This window comes from Haliaeetus leucocephalus, unplaced genomic scaffold (assembly GCF_000737465.1).
Source record: "Haliaeetus leucocephalus isolate CR32 unplaced genomic scaffold, Haliaeetus_leucocephalus-4.0 Scaffold284, whole genome shotgun sequence".
In the NCBI taxonomy this organism is placed as follows: Eukaryota; Metazoa; Chordata; class Aves; order Accipitriformes; family Accipitridae; genus Haliaeetus; species Haliaeetus leucocephalus.
This window is the reverse complement of record NW_010972720.1, coordinates 6,328,064-6,349,323: the sequence shown is the minus strand read 5'-3', so window position 1 is coordinate 6,349,323 and position 21,260 is coordinate 6,328,064. Positions and strand designations below refer to the sequence as shown.

The following is a 21,260-nucleotide window of genomic DNA, read 5'->3' as shown; positions in this document are numbered from 1 at the left end:
TATTTGATGGCATTAAAATCAAACAATGGCTTATATTAAAAAATGTCCAAGTCCTTAAATCCTGTGCAGCTTAGCTCAGGAAAAGATAGCTGGGAATATTCCTTCTGAACACAGTTGTGGTAAGACAGTTGCAGAGAGAAAATTTTGCTAATTTCTACTGTCTCTGTAAGCCAGATCACATCAGGCTTTATACATAGTGGTCAGCACCCTGTATTTTACATAGAAAGTGAAATGATCACCAGTACAGACCTTTGTGTACCTGGCCTTTTTGTACTTACCAAAAAGGTGGACAGCAAAATTCAGGTAGACCGTTCAAGCAACCTCACAAGATAGTCCCAGCAGAACAACCACAGACACATGTATTAATTGCAGAATATTCTATTCCTTTATACAAATGCGCTTTTTTTTCCAATTTAACCTTAAATATACAGGTGTTCATCCTGAACTTGTTTGTTTAGCCTTTTGTGGTGAAGAGATCTACCTTCAAATGTGGAACTTGGCTGCAAAGATCAATGACCAGTTTTTGACTGTTGCTACAAACAAGCGAAAAAACACAAATGGAATTTGAGACATTGTGGCTATGCAGAAATGTCCCAGTCAAGTTCAAAATACACAGGTATTTTCTTCCTTTCTTTCAGATTAGGGCAGGTAGCAGACAAGACAACATGACAGGCACAATGTTGCATTTGAAAACATGACTGAAACCTTAAAAGGTGGTTCTGCCAAAAAGAACAGACAAAATATACTAATTTCTGTAATTTGTGCCTGAATTGCCTTGCCTGTTTCTGAAGTAGTTTACACATTGCAGAGGGCTGGATTCAGAATTAACATAAATGAATACAATGCTGAGCACTGCTGGAATCTTCCAGTTAAAAACAAGTTGAACGTAAAGAGCCAAAGGACTCATCCTTGCAACACCTTGATGTGGAGACTTTTTTAGAATGTGTCTCAGCCAAATTATAGCAAAAAAATGAAGAAAAGTAGCTTTTTGTAATGATGAAAGATCAGAACTCCAAAAGTGAACTCGTGATTACCACTGGTTTCAGTGACGCCAGGATTTCAGCCCGATGTTGCAACCGGATACATACATATCTATGCGGGGGAATTGGAGATCACTGTCATGGGAGTGTTCAGAAGATTCATAAACCAAGCCGATTCAAACTTTAAAACATAACAGGGACAACTCTGTAGGCAGAATCATAGATTGGTGAGTGTTTGGTGGTTTTTTTTATCTTGGAAATATGTGGTATGCAGGAATCTCAGTGCTGGAGTGATTACAGTGTGGCACATATAGTAAAATCAAAATGCCATGCTGTTAGAATGGAAAAGAGACTTGTAGAAAGCATTGAAATTGTGCTGGTGAGGGATACAAAACTCTTTGTCTTTCCAGACAAGGGATTTGCCTCTCTTCCGGATTCTCTGACACTCATTTTTCAGGTACTAAATGCAAATTTACTCAGAAAGTAAGTTTGGGGGGTGTACATGCTTATGGATTTTTTTTACATTTCTGTAAAACCTAATTAAACAAGACATTTCCTTAGATAATTATTTACACAAGGCAGGCAAGGTGGGGATCTTTTATATCTTTGCTAGAAGCTGTTAACTTATGACCTTTTGAAAAAGAAGTATGTGAAGAAACAGTCAGGTCATTACATTGTTCCTTGCCAAAGTAAAGAGTACAGGATTCCTGAGGGAGGGCTACTGCTTGGCCTCTCTGAGAATAGGTAGGAGTTTGTCTCTGGCGCTGACTGCATCATCCACAAAGTTTTATATATAGAAAAAATCACATGTTCATGCTCCATACAGCTAACTGCTACGTACTTTTAAATGGAATGATTGTTCAGTCAACCATCTTAACTTTTTTTATGTTCTTGAATCACAGTAGTCATTAGCATAAAGGGCATTCTCCTGAAATCCACCAGATACTCATGGAAGTGTCTCTAAAGAAAGTTAAAATCTGAAAACAAGCATTTCTTTATACTATATTATGTACCTGAGTGGAAACTTTAAATCTGGTTGAGGTCAGCTGTACTTCTTAGTTTCAAAGCTGCTGTGGGACCTAAACTGTGAGCTAAGGCTCCCTTTTCCAGAAATGGAGGCAGACAAAAGAAATCACTTTCTGGGGATAAAACCCTCTAACAGTAATAAAGACCTCACTGGAGCAGAAAGATGCAACTCGTTCTTCCCTGTGCCTGTTGGACTGAGTTGGTTTTCTCTAGCATTTGTGAGGTCTGTGAGAAATGTTTGGATAAGATCTTTTGGTGCTGTTCCCAGAACATGGTTCATGTGATAGCAAAGAATCCTGATCTTTTGCCAGGGACCTTTTTGTCATTGGGAATTTAGAGACTGGGTTTGTAAAGGGTTGGCTAAGCTGGAATACAAAGAAAACTCCTGAGCAACCTATTCTGGCAGGTCATCTTCTGTCAAAGGCCGCCAGGGACCTGTGCCAGGAGACTTCACCCAAAAGGAGAATGAGCAAGGGAGCGACAGGTGACAGCTTTAACTTCTGTAGCACTGCAGGCCTGCGGTTGAAACATTGGTTGTCCAGGCCATGGATTTGCACTGAAATATGAATTATTGGAATAAATAAATGAGGTCACTGTAACCTTCCTTAAAGCCAGAGCATCCTTGTCTTGAAGCAGGGAGATCAAAGAGATGAAGACCAGACTGATGATGTACAATTATTATATGCCTTCAACTGCCAGCGTTAGTGATCCTAGCTGCCTGAGAAGTGGGAAGGAGGAATTGGGACTACGCTCACTTAAATACTATTTAAGTAGCATTACCATCTCTCTAGACATCAGTCTAAACCACTGATTTCCAATCTTTTTTCCATCTGTAACCCGTAAGTTTTGTCCACTGGCAAGGCAGTCTTGGGTGAATGGAAGGTAAGCATACTGAAGAGTTTTCCTCACTACTTTCCATTCACCTCTTAAAGTCTGGAGTTGCAGACAGCCTATTTTGACTTCTGATGCAAGGAATTTATCTTGAATCTACCACTGCTGTTCACAGTAGTTATTTAAGGTGCAGTCTATTACCACCTGCTCACAATATACAAAATATCAGAAGGAAGCAGATTTTCCAGAAGCCTTTAAAACTGTAGTGATCACCTATTAGGTAAATTGTGCATCTTTCCTTCTGAGGAATTTTGCTTCAATGAATGTAATCAAAAGGTTGTATCAGGTGACAAATATCAATATTTAATATTTTTTCAGAACTTTGGACCCCATGGGAAAGGTGCAAGGAAATTCAGACAGGAAAGGAGACTGGAGAAGAAAGTAAAACAAGAAATGGAAAAAAAGGAACTTACTAGTGAAAAACATAATGCCATTGATCAGTACTTGCTTAGCGGAGATGAAAAGGTGAGAAACAACATCCTAATGTATCATGTTTATACAGTTTCTCTCAAATCTCAAAATATTGTTCAGCTTACTGATGGGTATGTTATGTAACAACTGTTAGAATGCTGAGAAGCTATTTTGTTCTACTTTGTATTCCTTTTTTTTTATGTCACTTATTTCTATCTTGTTTTCACTCCATAGTTACCATTATGATCTGGTATCAGGAAGGTCTCAAATAGGTAAGTGTTCTGGGGTCATAACTAAGTCCACCTTTTGATTGCTTAATTTAAACTGATGATTAATTTTCTATTCAGAAATTCTATAGCTTTTCTTCCTAAAGATCAAATTTTAAATTGTAATAAGAATTTTACAGTTTCGTTGTGTTGTAACCAGAATTCCTTTTTTTCACAAGTTTGCAAAGTTTATTAATAATCTTTTTGCTATTTACTGTCATCTGCATATATAAATTATCACTGGTAGGCTGTGTTTGGCTTTACTATGAACAGTTTCCCATCTGACTTACTGTAGATAGTCCCAGCCCTGTGTTCATTTGACATGATTTACCTTGATTTTCTCAGTCAGCACTGCATTGGGTCAACAGACAGATCAGCTGGAGAAGTTATTACAAGTGCATATGTGTACATATACAATAATTTATATGTCCATATGAAAGGACTTATGCCTAGAGGTCCATTTGGTTTTAAGGTTCATTGACCAACACCAATGCCACTTAACTACTTATATAAATAAATACGCTAAGATTGAGAAAAGGGTACATATTTTAAATTAGATATAAATGAGATAAAAAAGAAAACTTCTTGAGCTTCTGAGTGACTTGCCAGATGATCTCCTGCTCCCTAGGTCACAGTGTGCTCATAACACGCACACCATCTCTCTGAGTGCAGTTTGCAAGCCCCGTGCCATCTCCATCTTCTTGAAACCGGCACATCTGTCCTCTTTCTATACACTACTGCCTTGACCTACATTGGCCACTATCTGGTGCTTCCCAGCTACACTGAAGAAGAGAAAATCGACTGTATCATATGTGGAACTTAGAAACCAGAGCGGTAGGTATTATTTTTTGTAAGCTTAAATTCACTTTTAGTGTTGAAAAGTGACTGCTAGATGTGGTATTTATAAAAATAACCAAGAGTTTGGATGGTGAATATCTGCATGAAACTACTGAGAAATTATCAGCACAGTAAGGATTACTTACTGAACATATTCTCTAATTGCTAAAAATTCATGTACTCATTTTGCCAGTCCCTTCCACCAAAAATTAACACTCATCAAAGAAAATACTGTGAAATATTATTCCACTGTTTCTTGAATAGGTAAAAACCAAAGCATAGTATCCAGGTTTGCTGCTTAAAATACCTGAACATCCATCAAATTTTCTATGAGTGTGGAGAATATCATTATTTTGTTATTAATTAATTATGTATGCAGCAAGTAGAAAGCAGAGCTGGAAATCCATTTAGGAGGTCATTCATTTCAACAGTACTGAAATTTATTATTATTGGGCCTATCTTTCTACTGTAATAGAATAGGCCCTTCATATATACAAACATCCCTACTTTCACTCCAGCAAATAGGTGGTACTTCTGTGCAACAGCTAGAATCTTGTCCCTGGGTAGTTGTGTTCTGCAGCCATCACCTGAATTGCCAGGTATCATTAGAAGCTTACTCTCCTTGATCCTAGTCTTGATGCCCCTGGGAAATTGCACCATTCCTCACATCCTATGCCTTTAAATGTTCCTCAATTGTGGATCTGGATTTTGCTGGGAAGAGAAGGGTCAGCTGTCCCCATGGACTTTGTGCCGCTGTGGCAGCATAACCTTTGACACCATTCAGATCACTTTTGCCAGGGGAATGCAAGGAACATGCAACAAGTGTCCACCCAGCTGGCTGCTGGCGATGCTCAAAATGTGCCCTTAGGTAGGGTGGATCTGATGGCTCTGCTCCCCTCCTGTCCTGCTGGCTGAGAGAAAATAACTACATTCTTCAAATTATTTTCAGAGAGAACTTTCAGGGGAAAAGGTTGGAAGAAGGAGAAATAATCAGATTAAATTCTCCTGGAGCTTTGTCTGGGCCTCCAAGGATATGTCAGTGCCTTCTCACACCTCAAGAACTGCTGATCCAATCCATTTCCCCTGCGCAAGGGCAGGATCAGTTATAATTAAACCAATGCTGACATGACTGTCTAGCCTGTCTTGTAGCATCTTCATCACTGGAGATCTTTACTTTCCAAAGTAATATATTCCAGTGCTTCACTGTCATTATGGTTGGGCAGTTCTTTTTTGTTTTGTTTTCTCCCTAGTGTCTTATTTAAATGTTCAGTACTCCATCTGAAGGACATTAATTATCATCCTTTTCACTTAGACAGATTGTCCCTTTCCTCTCAGAAGCAAACTTTCACATTACTGAGGACTACTGACTTCAGTCCTCTTGATTCTAGTCTTTGTTCTATTTTTCATTAGAAGTCATGTCTTCTACACCTCTTCTCTATCTTGTCACTTATTTGAACTCCCTCCACCCTTAAGTGTGGTTTCCAAAACTGAAGAGCATATAATTACTTAACATGTCTTAAAACAGCATTCCTATTTATTAATCAGATTTGGGTTTTTTGCAATGATGCAAAATTAGTGACATGTTGATCTTACTCTCTTCAAACACTGGTGGTGTTTTATTGTCAATGATTATTGTACTATATTAAATAATCATTAAATTGCTATTCCTTAAGACTAATATCAAATTAATAGTAGAGGTGTTTATCTGACAGGTACTTAAAATTACTATTTTCCTAAATTTTAGGTTAAAAATTATTGAAAAATGAGCCAGATGTGTACTGCTTGACAATTAAAGATGATGCCAGTAGAATTGGTTTTGGAGTCATGATGGAAAATGGGTAAACTCCTGAATATGTTCCTCTTTTGTTATTACATGAATGGTACACTCCACAACCATCAAGTTCCTGTACCGAATCACTTGCTCAGAAAGGAAAAATGAGGAAGCTGGCTAATGCTGATAAAGTAACTTCATGAAATGCAAAGAATAAGCTAATAGATTCTGTGTTTCTGCTGATAAGTCAAGGATTTATTATGTTTGTAAAAATTACTTTGAGTTATCTTTTCAAACAAAATGACTCTTACATCATTTTCTTCCACTCACTTGCATCCTTTCACTAAGTATGATAAAACTATGATTGGTCATCTTGTGAGGTTTTTACTACCTTAAGAAAAGAGACAAATGACAGATAACCGATGGTTTAGAGTGACAAATTAATTAGTTTCTGCTTACATGTTCTGATCTTCTAAACTGGAAATGAGCATGAACATTGGGCAGTCATTACTAAAGAGTTGCGTGTTGTGTTTGAAATTAGGCTTTGTTGTGTGTCATCTTTATTAAGCAGTGTTCTCTTTGTATGGGACTCAGGTTTTAAGTATGGCTATTTGTGAATGGCCCCCTCTTTTCCCCGCTGAAGTAGATGATGATAATTGCACTCTGGTGTAAAAATCTAATCACAGCAACACAAACAACACAGGGAGACTCTGGGCTTAAGAAGGTACAATTTAGAAGCCCAAGCATCAAACAAAATAAAGGGATCTTGGGAAAATTTAGTGAGAAAGGCAGCCAGCCATTCCCAACTACCCAGTGAGATTCCAGCAGAAGGTGACAGGATTCCAGTGTCTATATTCATATTAAGACTTAGAAGAAACTTAGTGTTTTTAAGGCTTGCACAGTAATAATGAGAGACAACTGAGAGAAGCTATGCATGCCATTTATTTAGAGCTATTGGAAGTCCAGTCAGCCTCTACAGTTGTGCTGTTTCATGATCTTTCCAAGTGTAACAGCATACATGGTGATCTCTAATGGGTTTTATGTAAGGTTTAAAGAAAGATCTGCTTGAAATGATACACTGAAATAAAACTATGCCAAAGCTATTATACAGTCTATTTTAATGGACTTTTTTATATGAGCACCATCTTAAACTGAAACTCCTAACACTCCATTAAATATTGTATCTTCCTACATGGTTCAAAAGCATGGCAGAAATAGCAATACCAGTTATTGCTTCAGTTACTTCCCATAGAGTGTTAAGAACCCTGACCCAGCAGAAGGTTAGCAATGTTTTAGAGCCTTAAGTTAGAAGACTTCAGCTAAGATACCCTAGTTAGATGCTTTCTGTTGATGCACTTAAGCCTTCAGTAGAAACTTGGGTGTTTTGCTGAAAACATAAGCAGTATCTTAGAGGAATGAGGTTAATGCCATCAAATTAGTCAGTATTTGCATGACTGGCTTTAGTTCAGGAGTTTATACCGAGAGGCTCTCCTCACTTTTCCTATGCGAGGCAAAAATATAGAGTTTCAAGATCATTATGTGTTCATGGCTTTTTTTATTATTTGAATAGAGCCAGCTTTTGGACAGAGACAGAACCTCCATTTGTGCAGATTCCGTATTTTGCCAAGGCCATGATTTAAAATTGCACCTCGGTCTTATCAGTTATTCAGGCTGTTGAAGAGGAGATGAAGCATCTGCTGAAGAGCATGTTTGCACAACACCTTTGGAGAAATGGGCAGAGAAGAAAGGCACAAGCTGTTAGAAAATAATATCAGTTTGTATCAGTGGGAAAATAAAAGCTGTTTGGAAGCACAGTCAGCCTAAAAACTTAGCTTCAACTATAAAGAATTGAATGGAAGTGTGTCATTTTTATATTAATTGGATAATTCCATTTAGAAGCTGTACTTACTTTAGTGAGAAGGAAAACTAGGACTATAATCTAGGCACATTTTTATATATCTCTATATGCAGATTTACTTTGGCCACAAGGCTCAAGAAGGAGCCTTATCAAATGATCTGGTTTTTTTGGCAAGCATACTAGCATGATCTTAATTTAATAACAACTTTTTCCTACTGTGGTTTTTGAATTAAGTTCTGCCTAGAGGCTGTATTCCAAAATATCAGGATTTTTTTTTTTTTTTTTTTAAATCCTTCATCCAGAGATAGAATAGATGCAGGAATGTTTCTGGTTACAGCCAGGACATTCCTCCTGTGAGGGACTCGCATGATTTCAATTATTAAGAAAAGTTTTAAATTTCTTCTTAGTTCAATTAATTCTTTTAACAGCCCTTTACAGTTGGCAGTTACCAAAGCTGCAGTTCAGTTACTCTGGTGCACTCCACAAAGTAAAGCCTTTGAAATCTGTGGGTGCTTTCTTCTCTGCTGTTGTACCTCATGCCAGCAACTACAGATGACAAGTCATTAAATACGAGAGAGAGGTGTTAGCAAAATAAAATTTTATTAAATACAAGACTTATGTCTGACCTGCTTCCCCCAAACCAAATCTGTCTCCGTGACAACAGCCACAAGTGTGTGACAAAACATTCGGGATTTCTCTAATGAAAAATTTAAATACTTAAAATGTCACTTTTCAAGGAAGCATTATATTTTATCCTCAAGCAGGTTTCAAAAGCGCATAGCATGTTTACAGGAAGACAAGCCTTGTGGCTTGTAAAGCTTCATCAGCTAACGCATTAAATACACTCCCCACAGCAAGCAGGGCCAACTGCTGCACAGGCGTAAGAATGAACACACACTCTGTTAACTTACCTGATCTGGCAGTGCTTTGGGAATGGGGAGGTATGTCTTCTGAAGTCGAGTTTAGAATAGCTCTGGTAAAATAATCAGAAATTTTATTGCAACATTCTTTACATAAAATCATTCAGAAGTACCTTCACAGTTTACTACAAATATTTCAGTAGTGTAAGAAGGGAAAGACTTAAAATTATTCTTACCTTCTATTGTTAAATAAAATCTAATCATAACAGATGAATTTGCCACTCTGGTATATATGATCATTAGATTACAAATTACTGCACTGAAAATCATAGCCAACAAAGTATGTATTTTTACTTAGAAAATGCTCAATGGTCTGTTTCTGTATGATTTCAATTATTATTCAACATTTCCAAGCTTTATGAAATTAACATGAAGGGTTCTTCACCGATGCAGAAATTCCAATGATCTGATACTCAGAAATCCAAGTCATCAACCGTTTTTAAGCTTCTTAAAAACTCTCCCAAAAGCCATTTAGTAGCGAAATTATCTTGCAACCCACGTCCCAGTGCTACTGGTTAACTTACACAACTCACTGTGTTCAACTGACAATAAAATTGTTTGTTATTACACCTTTGGGGAAAAAACATATTTAGGTTTTTTCTTCTAGAATTTACTGTCTGTATGTATTTGAGTATGTTTTTGTTATGTGTTCACAGGATAGAAGTTTGGGATCCATTTGAACACCAGAATACCATTATTCCAGGTTATGAAAGCGTACATCATACTGTGATTAGCAAACTCCAGCTGCTGGAGGAAAGGGCAAAAGCAGTCCTACTTGCAGGTCTGTAAAACTGATTATTATGCTGGTAATGCTTCTACAATTCTGTTTCTCATCCTTCTCCAGTAATAGATGGCATGTTAGTATTAAAAATTTACAAGGCAAAATTTCTAAGTAGCAATAACATAAGCATACAGTGGGTTGCAACTCTAGTATGGTTTTGATGCTATTGTGGGTTTATTTTTATTTGAGAAATGATGGGTACTTTCCTCCTTTTAAATGGGATACTGAAGACTGAAACTTTGCTATCTGATGAGGTCAAAAGGAGCCTCAGAATAATTCTGTGTCTGTCCAGCAGCAGCTGACAGACTATGGAGCATGCAGCCCCCCTTTTTGTCCCTGCACTGCAGAGCAGAATTGATGATCCCAGTTACCAATCTCTCCCTGTCTCATGCACCAGGCTATTTTAATGGCTCCGATAAAGTGTTCCTCAGACAACAATTAAAGGCATTCTTCAAGGTCTGAAAAGCACATAGTCCAGAGAGGACAGGGTCAAAAATAGTCAAAGAACAAGGAAGCGAAACTAAGGAAATAACAGTACCAGACAATCTTCATGCAAATAGCAGAAATTTGGGGAGTTCTGTTGTTGTTGTTTACCACAGGTTCCCTTTACTCTAGACTTTTAATGTCCTTTTATATTCATTTCCGCTACTCAAAATAATAATCTATTCATTGTTGACCTCAAACAGCAAGAAAGCAGTATCTCCATACAAGCCCAAAAGGGACATGTAGCTTCCATGGCACAAGTATGAATGCTGGGGCACCTGAATTAATTGCACCACCTCTCACCAGCTCCCTCCCCTCTCCATAAAACAAACAAACAAAAAAACCCCAAAACAAACCACAAAAAACAAACCCCCAAACCAATAGTGTTCCTCCACTGCCAGCAAATGCAGCTACCATGGTAACCTCACATTGTACCTGTCTGGGCTGCTGTCTCCCAGATGAACCTTCCTGTATTCCTCACTGGAAGGTTACAATTTCAAGTATATTGCAGTCTTTCCCCCAAAAGTATGAAACAAATTTACACACCTAAAACTTGTCAGATTTTTAAATTCATACTGCATGTAATTATATAGCATCCAGTTCGCCTCCTGCAAAAATCACTGCCTCACTGATACCATGCAGGGGCAAAATGAAGTTTGGGGTGGTATCTGTAAGCCTACCATTTCCCAGCCTGACTGGTGACCTAAATAAAACTTTCAGTATTAGGTTTTTCCAAGATGTAATTTATACTATGGCTGTCAGAAGTTAAGATAGCAGTTGCCATGGAGCTTTAATCTTTTTTTAGGCTTTAGTCAAAGGAAGCTGGAAATCTGTATGCTGGGTAGAACCCTGCTCAACAGAATTTTATTTAAATTGGGACAGGATTTTATCCTAATTTCTCTACTGAAAAGTTATTCTCAAAGGTTCTAGATTTTTTTTATTTTATTCTGTTTCTCAGCAGGAGATGAAAGTTTCCTTTTAGGCTTCTTAAATCACGCTACATTCAACCACAGAAGTACCCAAGTTGCTCCCTCCCCCTACTCCTCCAACTATAAACTGTAACTTTCTACTAGTCTTAATGTGCGCAGCTAATCACTGTAGTGAAATTCATTCACCAGTTCTACCGTTTTCAGTGGAGGTACTCCATAAATATGCAGAGCAAAACTTTGGGGAGGGTTTTATTTTCTATGTGCCCACTAAGCGCTAATCCCTACACTGGAAAACAGGCCTTTGGAACAGAAGTAATTACAATTTGAATCTGTGTGTATGCTATTTATAACCTCCTTGATGTATACTTAAGAAAAAAAGAAGCATGCTATGCATGAAGTGCATCTCTGAAGTACAAAATTGGCCATGCTATAGTCAGTAATGTTCTGCAAGAACACAGTTGCAGCAGAACAGAGATGCAGTCCAGTCTAATACTTGCAGTTAAAACATTGCTGGCTGACTTAAAACTGAGCTTGCCCTACCAGGTTAACCAAAAGAATGCAGAAATAGGTGGGAAAAAATGCAGAATTTGTCAAAATAGGCTTTTAGAACTCTTACTCTACCCCAACCAAAAATTAGAAAGGGTTCAGATACAGTATGATCTTTATCTTAAGAAGAGACTTGGATTCAAAGGCAAATGACAGCTTCATTTAATGAAAAAAAATGCCAGAATTTTAACTAAATAGAACTGTTTACCGGCCAACTGTAGTGGAAATCCATAATCCTCGAGCTGTTCCAAAGACTGCAGGGTAATCAGCAAATTGGCACAAAACAGAGGATTTAAAACTTTTTCAACTCTTTCATGGCATGTATTACAAAAGAGGCATGATAATAGTAAAAAGAAATATTTTTTCCTTCTAGGATATGTAAGTCTGTGGGACTTGAACAGTTGCACAGTAACATCTGGTTTTACCACTGACAGCAAAATGTCTTACCTAACTAGAACTGGACAGAAAAACAATTTTTGTGGGTTTGAATAACACCCCTGCTCATCATCTTGAGAGGATCAGATACAAAAACAACTATCCAATCCACTGAAAAAAGACTTCTTTGGAGAAGTATCCACTAGCAGCCAGGAAGAACCTGAAGAAAACTAGACTGTCTGATGATTAAAGACACAAGTAGCATTTTGGATCTCTTAAAGACAGCTATTCAGAGACGTAATTGTTCACTGTGCCCAATAAAAGCTGGGCACTGCGAATAGGATTCAGAAAGCCATAATGGTCGAGGAAACTGCTTAAAGTAGCTCAAGAGAACTTTTGACAGGTGAGGTAAGATAAGAAGCAAGTATCTTCAAGAACAGATGCTTTACTCTGAATTGCAGGGGTATGCACATCTCCGTTCAAGGTTTTCAACCTTTCTTGAGTTAGGCTCCTATAGGAAACTCACAAAAGAGTAAGCGCTACTGCTTTCCTAACCTCATCTGACTGGTCTAGTGCAGATCTTCCCAACATATATCTCAGTTAATTTATTTGGTCTGTGGCATTCCACAGGTCAAACTATACTTGGCCTGCCTCAAGTCTCCTCTGCAGAGACCAGCCAGGGTTGCCTAGCCAGTCCTGACAGAGGGAAGATACGCTACTTCTAAGCTATAGCATAAACAAGTCGCTTTTTCTTTGCCCACAATACCTTTCTTTGCCGAGACTCACTGAGTAGACAGGCTGTCTTTCAGGACTCATACATCTGTCATTTGAGTTTAAAGCAGGCTTCAGCAAGCAATAGCTACCAATATAGTATTAGCTTTGAAATATGCCACAGAACTTCAGACATACCCTTGTGTGATAAAGTATCTTCATGATTTGCAGGGGCTTTTATCATTGTTAGATTCAGGTATGTATGGAAAAAAAAAAAAGGTCTAGATTATATTGCAGCATTTAAAGCAGGCTGGGCTTTTATATGAAACCTGTGGTATTTTTTCAGTCTGAGGTGACAATGTCAAAGAATTGCAGAGCTACTGGAGTTGAGACCTCTTAGTAAAAGAAACATGTACGCAGACAAGAGGGAGAAAGAACTCTAAGCCCTTAACTTGCTGATGTGGCAATCACTGCAGTTTTGTCCCAATAGACTGGTTGGGTTTTAGGGGAGACCAAACAGGGTGCAGTTCAGCCCAACTGAGTCGAAAGAATAGAAACCCAGAATAAGACTTTAAGAATCAGATCTGTTGCAGTCAGAAATGGTACAAGCCACAGAAGTGCCAAACTGCTCGTTTTTAAGTATGAATTCAGACAAACTGTAGTAGTTTCCTCCAAGCTGAAGTTAGAGGCTTTTAAATTAAGAAAAAGTTTTCAAAGTTAGGAAAAGCCATCTCTACAAAGGCCCGCTTCAGCTCTAAAAGAACAGCCAAAATAGGAAGAATGGGGCATTTCACTTACCACCCTACTAGTTTCAAGACTTGTTGGTACCACATTACCATTTCTGGATGTGTAGATCAGTTAATGCTCGGCAGGGAAATGTAGTAAAAACTAGTTTAAATATAGAGGTATTGTTGTGCTTTTTAGCAATCAACAGGTATGAACATACAACAGCATACGGAAGACTACACTTAAAAGAATTTATACCTATCATGGCTAGTAATTAACTGTATTTGGATTCAGGCAGCTTACACAGCAGAATAAAGTAATACACAGCAACTGGAGGAAGCCTGTATTAATCTTGTGTACTATTCCAGACCTGCCAGAATTCCAGAACCCCCCCAAAAAGCAGTAACTGCTAGAGATAGCAAGATGGCCTTATAATATAGACAGCAAATATTATTAAATTGCTCTTTTTGCTTTCCAAACAGCAATCTTTCTATTAGGTGTATTTTTTGTTTTGCTTTAAAGTTTGGTTTCATTAAATTATTTTTTTGTCAAGATTAATCAAACTGGTCCATGGGACAATGATCAAGAAATACTCTTGCTCTGATACCATTCCTTTTAAATAGTTCATGGGGACCTTTTGCAGCTGATGAACTTGCATTACTTCAAAACTGAAAGGCAAAAAGCAAGAACTTGGAAGTGCACCGTATTTTTGTAACCTTCAAGAAAAAAAAATGTAACCTATGCTGAATTAGGATGTAGCATTAATTTGCACAGAGGAAGCAGCTTCCTGTGTGTTACATACACGACTATCAACTTCCAAAGTGTTGTTGCCCAGATATATTTTTTTTTTGCAAGAAGCTAGACTTACTTCATGACAGTCAATACATATCTTGAAGATGAACTGGTTTAACAGTGTTTACTTTTCATTTTCATTTCACTACTGAGGTTCATCCCTTTAAGAAAAGGAACTCAACGTTAAGAAGCAACGTAGGAGTTCTCTACTTACCTTTCTGATTTCATACTAGCATCTTACATGCATCTTCAGCAATTACCATTGATCTTCTATGAAAACAGATGCAAAACCACAAAATGTGGGTTTGGTTAAAAAAGGTGGTGAAATGCTAAATACCAGATAACATCAGATCTTTTCTCATGTATGTTTTAACAACAAATTAGCCAGAGTATTTAAGAGCTAATTTTAGATGCACCCATGTATATTTAAGGCACACTGCTAATCTGCTTATTAAAGGACTTATTTCTGCATTTGAGCAATTTCACGTATTAGGCAAGCAAGTGCTGCTTCCCCAGCAATATCTTCACTGGAAACCTTGAGAATTCACATTCCCTACTAGAAGGGCCATTACCATAAAAGAAAGCATCCCTGCATTAGACATATTTATCTGGACCACTTTCAGAATCTAAAATTTTCTTTCTGTAACACCACAGCATACACTTCCTACTTTAGCAATTATTCCAGATGAACAATTATATAAGGCTCCCAGCTTTCTCCTCTGCCTTGGAAAAAAGTATTCCTGATTTAGCCTGTAGGATTTCAAGCAATAATTTTAAAGATAAATTAGTAATGTTAATAGTTACAATTTCACTTGTACTTTGTTCTGCGACTTCAGTGTCTACTTAAGTGATGGGTTTTTTTTAATACTAGGGAGCATCACCATTTTAGGTAGACACTAGACATCGATACAATCCCCAGCCCAAGGCTTCCAACCAGTCTTTCCAAGAAGGAAATTTAAAAAACATTAAGCTGTAAAAAATAGAAAAAGGAGTAAAATGCACAGAGGATGACTTAGAACACTTGTCTCCAACAGCTGCCTGATCATTCTCCATCAGTAGCCGTGATCCAGCCCCCTCACAAAGCCTATACTTGCAACTGCAGATTAGCCACTAAGCCTGGAAAGCAAGACAGGGCCTTAGGTAAGGTTTACCTTATCTCCTACCATGCTGATGGTCAAAGCCCTTACAGTAGCTTCCTGCAAGAGCTGTTTGCTTACTGTGGTACAGTTCTCCCCACTGGAGCTAGTCTACTTAATAAACCTACAATTTTAGGGCAAAAATTCAAAACACTGGCTTTAGACTCCCCTGCCATATGTTAACTAGTATTACTTGCAAATGCTAAATCCTGTTAAGGAATCAGATCATAACTGTGGAAACAGGCTCGGTATTTTACATAGCTTGTAATATTCAGAGTCCTGCACATTGATTCATGCCATCTGGCCCAACAGCACTGAGGCTTTCTTTATGCCAAGCGCCATGCATCCAGCCCCGGCCGTCACAGCCCTCTAGTGGAGATGCAGGAGGGAGTTTTGATGGCATTCATCCATGGTGGCTTGCTTTTGCTCATCTGCCTTCTGGGCTGCTCCCAACTCAGCACAACTGCTTTTCAGTCAGGCTTGGCCAGTGATGGTGTTGCTTCTACCTCTGTGCAGTCAAGGGAGATCTTAGCAGCAAAGAGCAGAGACCTACGGGGACTTCTGAAGTGCCGGCAGCCCACCTAGAGATAAACCCCACACCCAGCCCTGCAGGGCTGCTCTGTCTGCCTTGCCAAGCCCACCAGGGCACAAGCAGTCTCAAGAAGAACACTGTTGAGCGGGAACCCTAGGTACAACCTTTGGTACACCAGTCACTTCTCTACTAGCATCTCCCATTGCAAAGGAGCATGAACAACTGTTTTCATCTTTTTTCTACCTCCTCTACAGCATAGGGGTGAGGAAGTTCACTTTTAACAACCACCCAAGTAGTGTTTAGACACTACCGGCATACTTCAAGACAACACCATTACATAGCCTGTCAGAAACCTGCTAGGATTTGTCTCCTGGCTCTGTGCCATTCATGCTTACGTTTTGTTTTTTTATTATCTATCAAAACTTTTATTGAAAGCTTTTGCCTTCAGGCTTTTTAGATATTTGCCCAAGCCCAAGAACTGTGGTGCTGTGCCTAAACCCAGGTGTGGCCACACACATACACAAATACCACTTCAGGAAAACCAAAGTTTACATCCCAGAGACCACCAGTCATGTTTCAACTCTCCAGAGATTGATTATGATGAAGATTTCATCACATCTGCAATTTCTGTTCCCTGAGATGTCAGTATCCCCTCCTCTCAAGGCATCCCTTCTACCACTTCAAAGGCTTATATAGGCAGTGACAAAACATGAACAATCAAGGAAATAGTTTTGGCATTAGAGACCATCTTAAACAATAACGACCACATCAGGATGCTCAACAGAACCCAAATGTACTAAGAATATCCAAAACTGCGTATACACCATAATTCTATCATATCCAAAAATTGACTCCCAAGTGTAAAGTCACAAAGACAAGAGTTTAATATTGACAAAAAAAAAGTTTAAGTTAGTAGTATTTTCTTCCTTGAAATAACATACTGGTCATATGAAAGTCACTGAAGAGGTCTGCTTTTAGCTTGGAAGACTTTTACAGTTACAGCTGAATTCAAACCCCCTAATTCCAAATGTGTGATGTTAACACAAAAACTTAAAACTTAAGACCTGGGATAAAGAACAAATTCAGTTGTTAAGATTCTAGCAGTTACGTGAGGCCTTTCAATGCCTTTCCCATAACATGAAAAGTTCTTCAGTATCTTTCCCACCACCATTATTTCAAGATTCACAAGGTTCTTTAAAATACTAATGGGGTTAAATTGAAACCAAGCGCCATATGTTGTAATGTCTTCTGTGAAAGTCTGAAGCCACCCTGTTTCAATTATTTGGTTATTCAGTGCAGAAAGTTAAAGATCACAGAAGGTATAACAGCTTTTAATACTCCATTAATATTATAGATTAAAAATTATTGCATAGTCTTATGCATTTCCTAAAACAGCGTTCTCTGGAAATTAAACATTTTAATATAAAAGGAGCAACTCTTTAAAACATGAATTGCTTTCACTACCTCGATCTTCTATCCTTTTTTGATTTGTCAGTACATTTGTCCATCGTTTTCTCATTGTCTCCTCTGCACTTGGGGCAATACCATTTCCCCTTTGGTTTGTAGGTGAGTCCAACACACGAAAAGTGGAACCACTCGATAGGACATTGTTCATTATCACATCCTATCATTTCGCCGTAAGACACTTGGTTGCATAAGCAGTAAGTTGGTTCATTGGGATCAATTGCAAATTCTACAGGTGAAACCTCTCTCTCTTGTTTGGCTTTGGAACGTTTTTTCTTCTTGGAAGATTTAGATCTTTTTTCTTTAGGTGGCTGATCATCGCAGTCATCAATACCATTTGCTATATGGCACAGATCACGGCTTTCGCTGGTTCGCTGGCGACGAGGTCTACGTGAAGATCTCTCTGGCTGGCAGGACTCCATCTTCGCCTTTTCTAGAGGCTTTTCGTTCTCAGACAGATCTTGAAAACACTGAGAGTGTGTTTCCATTTGCCGGGCTCTATTCTCTACCAGTTCTAGCATCTGAGTAACTATTTGAATTTTTTCATCTCCAAGTTCTTGGCTGTTGATTAATGCACGCTGAAGATGCTGCTGCAAGCGTTTCTTCTGAACAGGATCATTTTCAGACTTGTATTTTTCATAGACATCATCTATTTCTTTTAGCGCTTCTATAAAATAAAGATAATAAGAATAATTACACAAGATGGAACATGCTGAAGAAAATATAGACATGTATTTCTAACTGATGAGAAATAGTACAAATTTTAATTATAGTATTCCCTAGTGGGCTAGATCAGATATTTTATTCATATTGCACGTGGTCATCAAATCAATGTTTAAGATCACAATCTGTTGCAAGAAAAAATTCTCAAATTCTAAGAAAAAACAAGCTTATTTTAGCCATTGGAAAAAGAAAGGATAACCCAAGGAAGGGGACCACAACTGCTGGAGTGTGGATAGTCCAGATCCTGCCTTCATCTGAAAAAGCAGGAATTTCTGTTAAGAGTCCTTACCAGTAGTTCCAAAACCCTAGTCTACTAACCAAAGCAATAGCTTATTGTATCACAGGAAGAAACTTAGAATTCATATAATCGTTATATATCATGATATATAACACTCTGGAATCAGGATATCCAGGTCCTCTGCCTTCCCCTTCTTATTCATCTAAGGGTTTGGTATTACACTTTCAGGTAGACATAGTTATAAAAAGAATATGACAACTGAAGTCACACAATATCAGATTTACAATCAGGATTTAAGTCAACTTAAACCACTCAAAATGCTTTTCCTATTACCAAAACAAATTACAGCAAAAGTTGCATTTTAAATCAAGGCTGAACTTTTCAGAATAGGTGACCTACTGTTTAGTGCATCACAAGATATTTTTAAGCAACTAGTAATGAGTGGCTCACAGTTTGACTTCTAAGCTTTTCTTCTTGCAAGTCATGCAAAATAACTGGCTGAGCTGCTGTGAATCTTTCATAAAATTTAGTTCTTCGAAGCAAGTTTAATGAACCCAAATATGAGATTAACAAATGCCTTACAAGCCAGTCTTAGTCTGTACTCTATTGTTCTGTATTGCTGGATATCAAAATAATATTTTCCAGACCAAAAGTTACGCTAGATCTATACATAAAAGACAGAGAAATTGCTATGTGGAAGGAAGCAGATTAGTAGAACTGACAGTGAAACCTGATGCAGTGTTAGATACAGTACTGGTTCCTTCAGAGACAACTTAAGGTTTTTATTTGAACAGGCCAGAGAATTTATGAATGATACTAAACTATTTACTTCTAAAGCAAGATATGCAGTACAATCTATCTCTTACTAAAGACCTGTGTTTCACAAACTGGCTTTCATTTTTAAATTTGTCTGCATTGTACAGTTGTGAAATGATTCAAGCTTGTACTAAATGGAAGGCATAGATATTATCTCAACATTGTTCACAGTGATTTTTTTTCCTGTTGACATCTTGAAACAGTTCCTTAAGCATGAACGGCTGCTTTTTACTATAAATTCTGAAACCTGTATGACAACAGGAGCCAACAGCATTTTGTTCTGTTCCAGACTTTTACTAGGGGAAGATAAAAATCACTATTCTGCCTGTCCAGTATATCACTTAACCTATTTTTTCTCAATACTACCATTCCAGCTACCAAGAATGCTACACAAGCTTTGTTTCCCTGCATCTTCAACTGCATCGTTTGCCTGTTGCCCTGACAGGGTGGGTAAAAAAAATAAAATAAAAATCTTACTCTCTGCTCCTGAAAAGCACGGAGTAAGGTCCTTTGTATGCTGTTGAACTAGAAAGGCATAACCAGAGTACAATATTCTGCAGTCACATTATCTCCCACCCAGCCTTTTTTTAGGGGGACGTAGGGGAGAGTGTAGGTATAGTTACACAGATTTCCCATATTGAGAATGCCCTGCCCAGAAGAACCCACAAGCAATAACTGTTCGCTTTTTCACATTGTCACAGAGAACAACATTCACCCTACATTGATTACTCCCTAGATGCAGCCTGTGAAAATATGCTGAACACTTTAAATGGATCACCATCCATTAAAAAGAGGAAGTAACTTTTGGACTGACAGAGGTGCAAGTTTACCAAACTCCTTGTTGGTCCCTAAGGTGAGAGAAGGCATCCATTCGTCCAACTAAATAGCTCTGAAACCCCTGTTAAAAAAAAAAATTCCACAAAAAAACCAACACAACACAATCCAGGGCCAAGTGTTTATTACAGATAATCTGATTAAGTTTGGTGTAGCTAATAAAAGCTAAAAGGATTTCAGTTTTCCAAGCACAGCAGTGGCTTTGTCCCTCCTGCATGAACTATCACTGCCTTTAAATTAGCTGAAATTATATAGCACTGCTTTTACATCTTCAGACTTGGGCCTAAAATATTTGTATCCATTTTTTAGGGTTTGTTTTTTTTTTGTTGTTGTTGTTTTTTAAAACAGTGGTAAAACTAGCAACAAACTTCTGCTTTGGCCCAGAACTGTATTAGTGGCTGGAGGAATACATATAGGAGATACAGCCTAAATAGAAGATTGAATCTATTCAAGACAGATGTGGAACGTTGGCTAGTCAGCACAGATCAGGTAAAGAGCCTGCTAGGCAGTCCAGCCTCGACTAAGAATTCAAAATGCTGCAGACAAGTCTATGCCCTCTAGACTTTAAAAGCCCAGAAAACTCACCAAAGCCTGTTCTTATGTATCTTCCTGGGTAATTAGAAAGATAATTGAAAGAATCCTTTTACAATAGCCGTCTTCTGAGGTGGCCCGTTTAACGTCTGAAAGGCCTTAACTGTCCCCTCCCACCCATACTGAAGAAAGCCTCCCATGAGGAGGGGAGGGAGATACGGCTCTAGTTCCTACCCGCGGGACCGCTCCGGCCGTGGGTCCACGCCACTCGGCCTCTGCGGCATACTTCAAGCAATAACGCTCTCCAGGAGCGGGTCCCGTCTCACGATTAGGCGGTAGGGCAGTAACTGGAAGGAAAAGATACCGCAGCCGCGTAGCCCAAGAGTGCGAGGTGGCACGGAGGTAACCGGTATTTAACCTGCATTTCGGAAGAAGCCGCCTCTTTGGCTGAAGTTCAGGGTAACTTCCCGCTCGACGGACCCTCTGCGTGACCCGAGGGAACGCACCTAACACTTTATGGAGCCCCCCCGGGCCGGAGAGCGCCGATTTACCGTGGGACGGGGGCACGGCTCCGCCGGCACGCGGCACCCCCACCCCCGCAGGGCGGCGGGGCAGAGGGAGCCCCAAACCCGATTCCCGTGCCCCCGCCTGCTGCGGCGCGGCCGACGGTTCAGCCAGCGGGG

At 38.8% G+C, this 21,260-nt stretch overlaps 1 protein-coding gene and 1 long non-coding RNA gene across 3 annotated transcripts; one reads left to right on the top strand and one right to left on the bottom strand.

Moving 5' to 3' along the window:
* Window positions 1-445: 445 nt before the first annotated feature.
* On the top strand, window positions 446-9,737 carry LOC104833376. 2 transcript variants are annotated; one of them, XR_774513.1, is made up of 7 exons: window positions 446-616; window positions 1,391-1,437; window positions 3,216-3,362; window positions 3,543-3,580; window positions 4,203-4,408; window positions 6,156-6,249; window positions 9,617-9,737. It is a non-coding gene; the product is annotated as an uncharacterized LOC104833376 (long non-coding RNA). The 2 variants fall into 2 exon arrangements; XR_774514.1 differs by lacking the exon at window positions 1,391-1,437.
* Window positions 9,738-16,835: 7,098 nt separating this feature from the next.
* Window positions 16,836-18,618, bottom strand: ING2 (inhibitor of growth family, member 2). Its single transcript, XM_010569986.1, has one exon. The coding sequence runs from the start codon at window positions 18,164-18,166 to the stop codon at window positions 17,432-17,434; it is 735 nt and encodes a 244-aa protein (XP_010568288.1). The 5' UTR covers window positions 18,167-18,618; the 3' UTR covers window positions 16,836-17,431.
* Window positions 18,619-21,260: the final 2,642 nt, after the last annotated feature.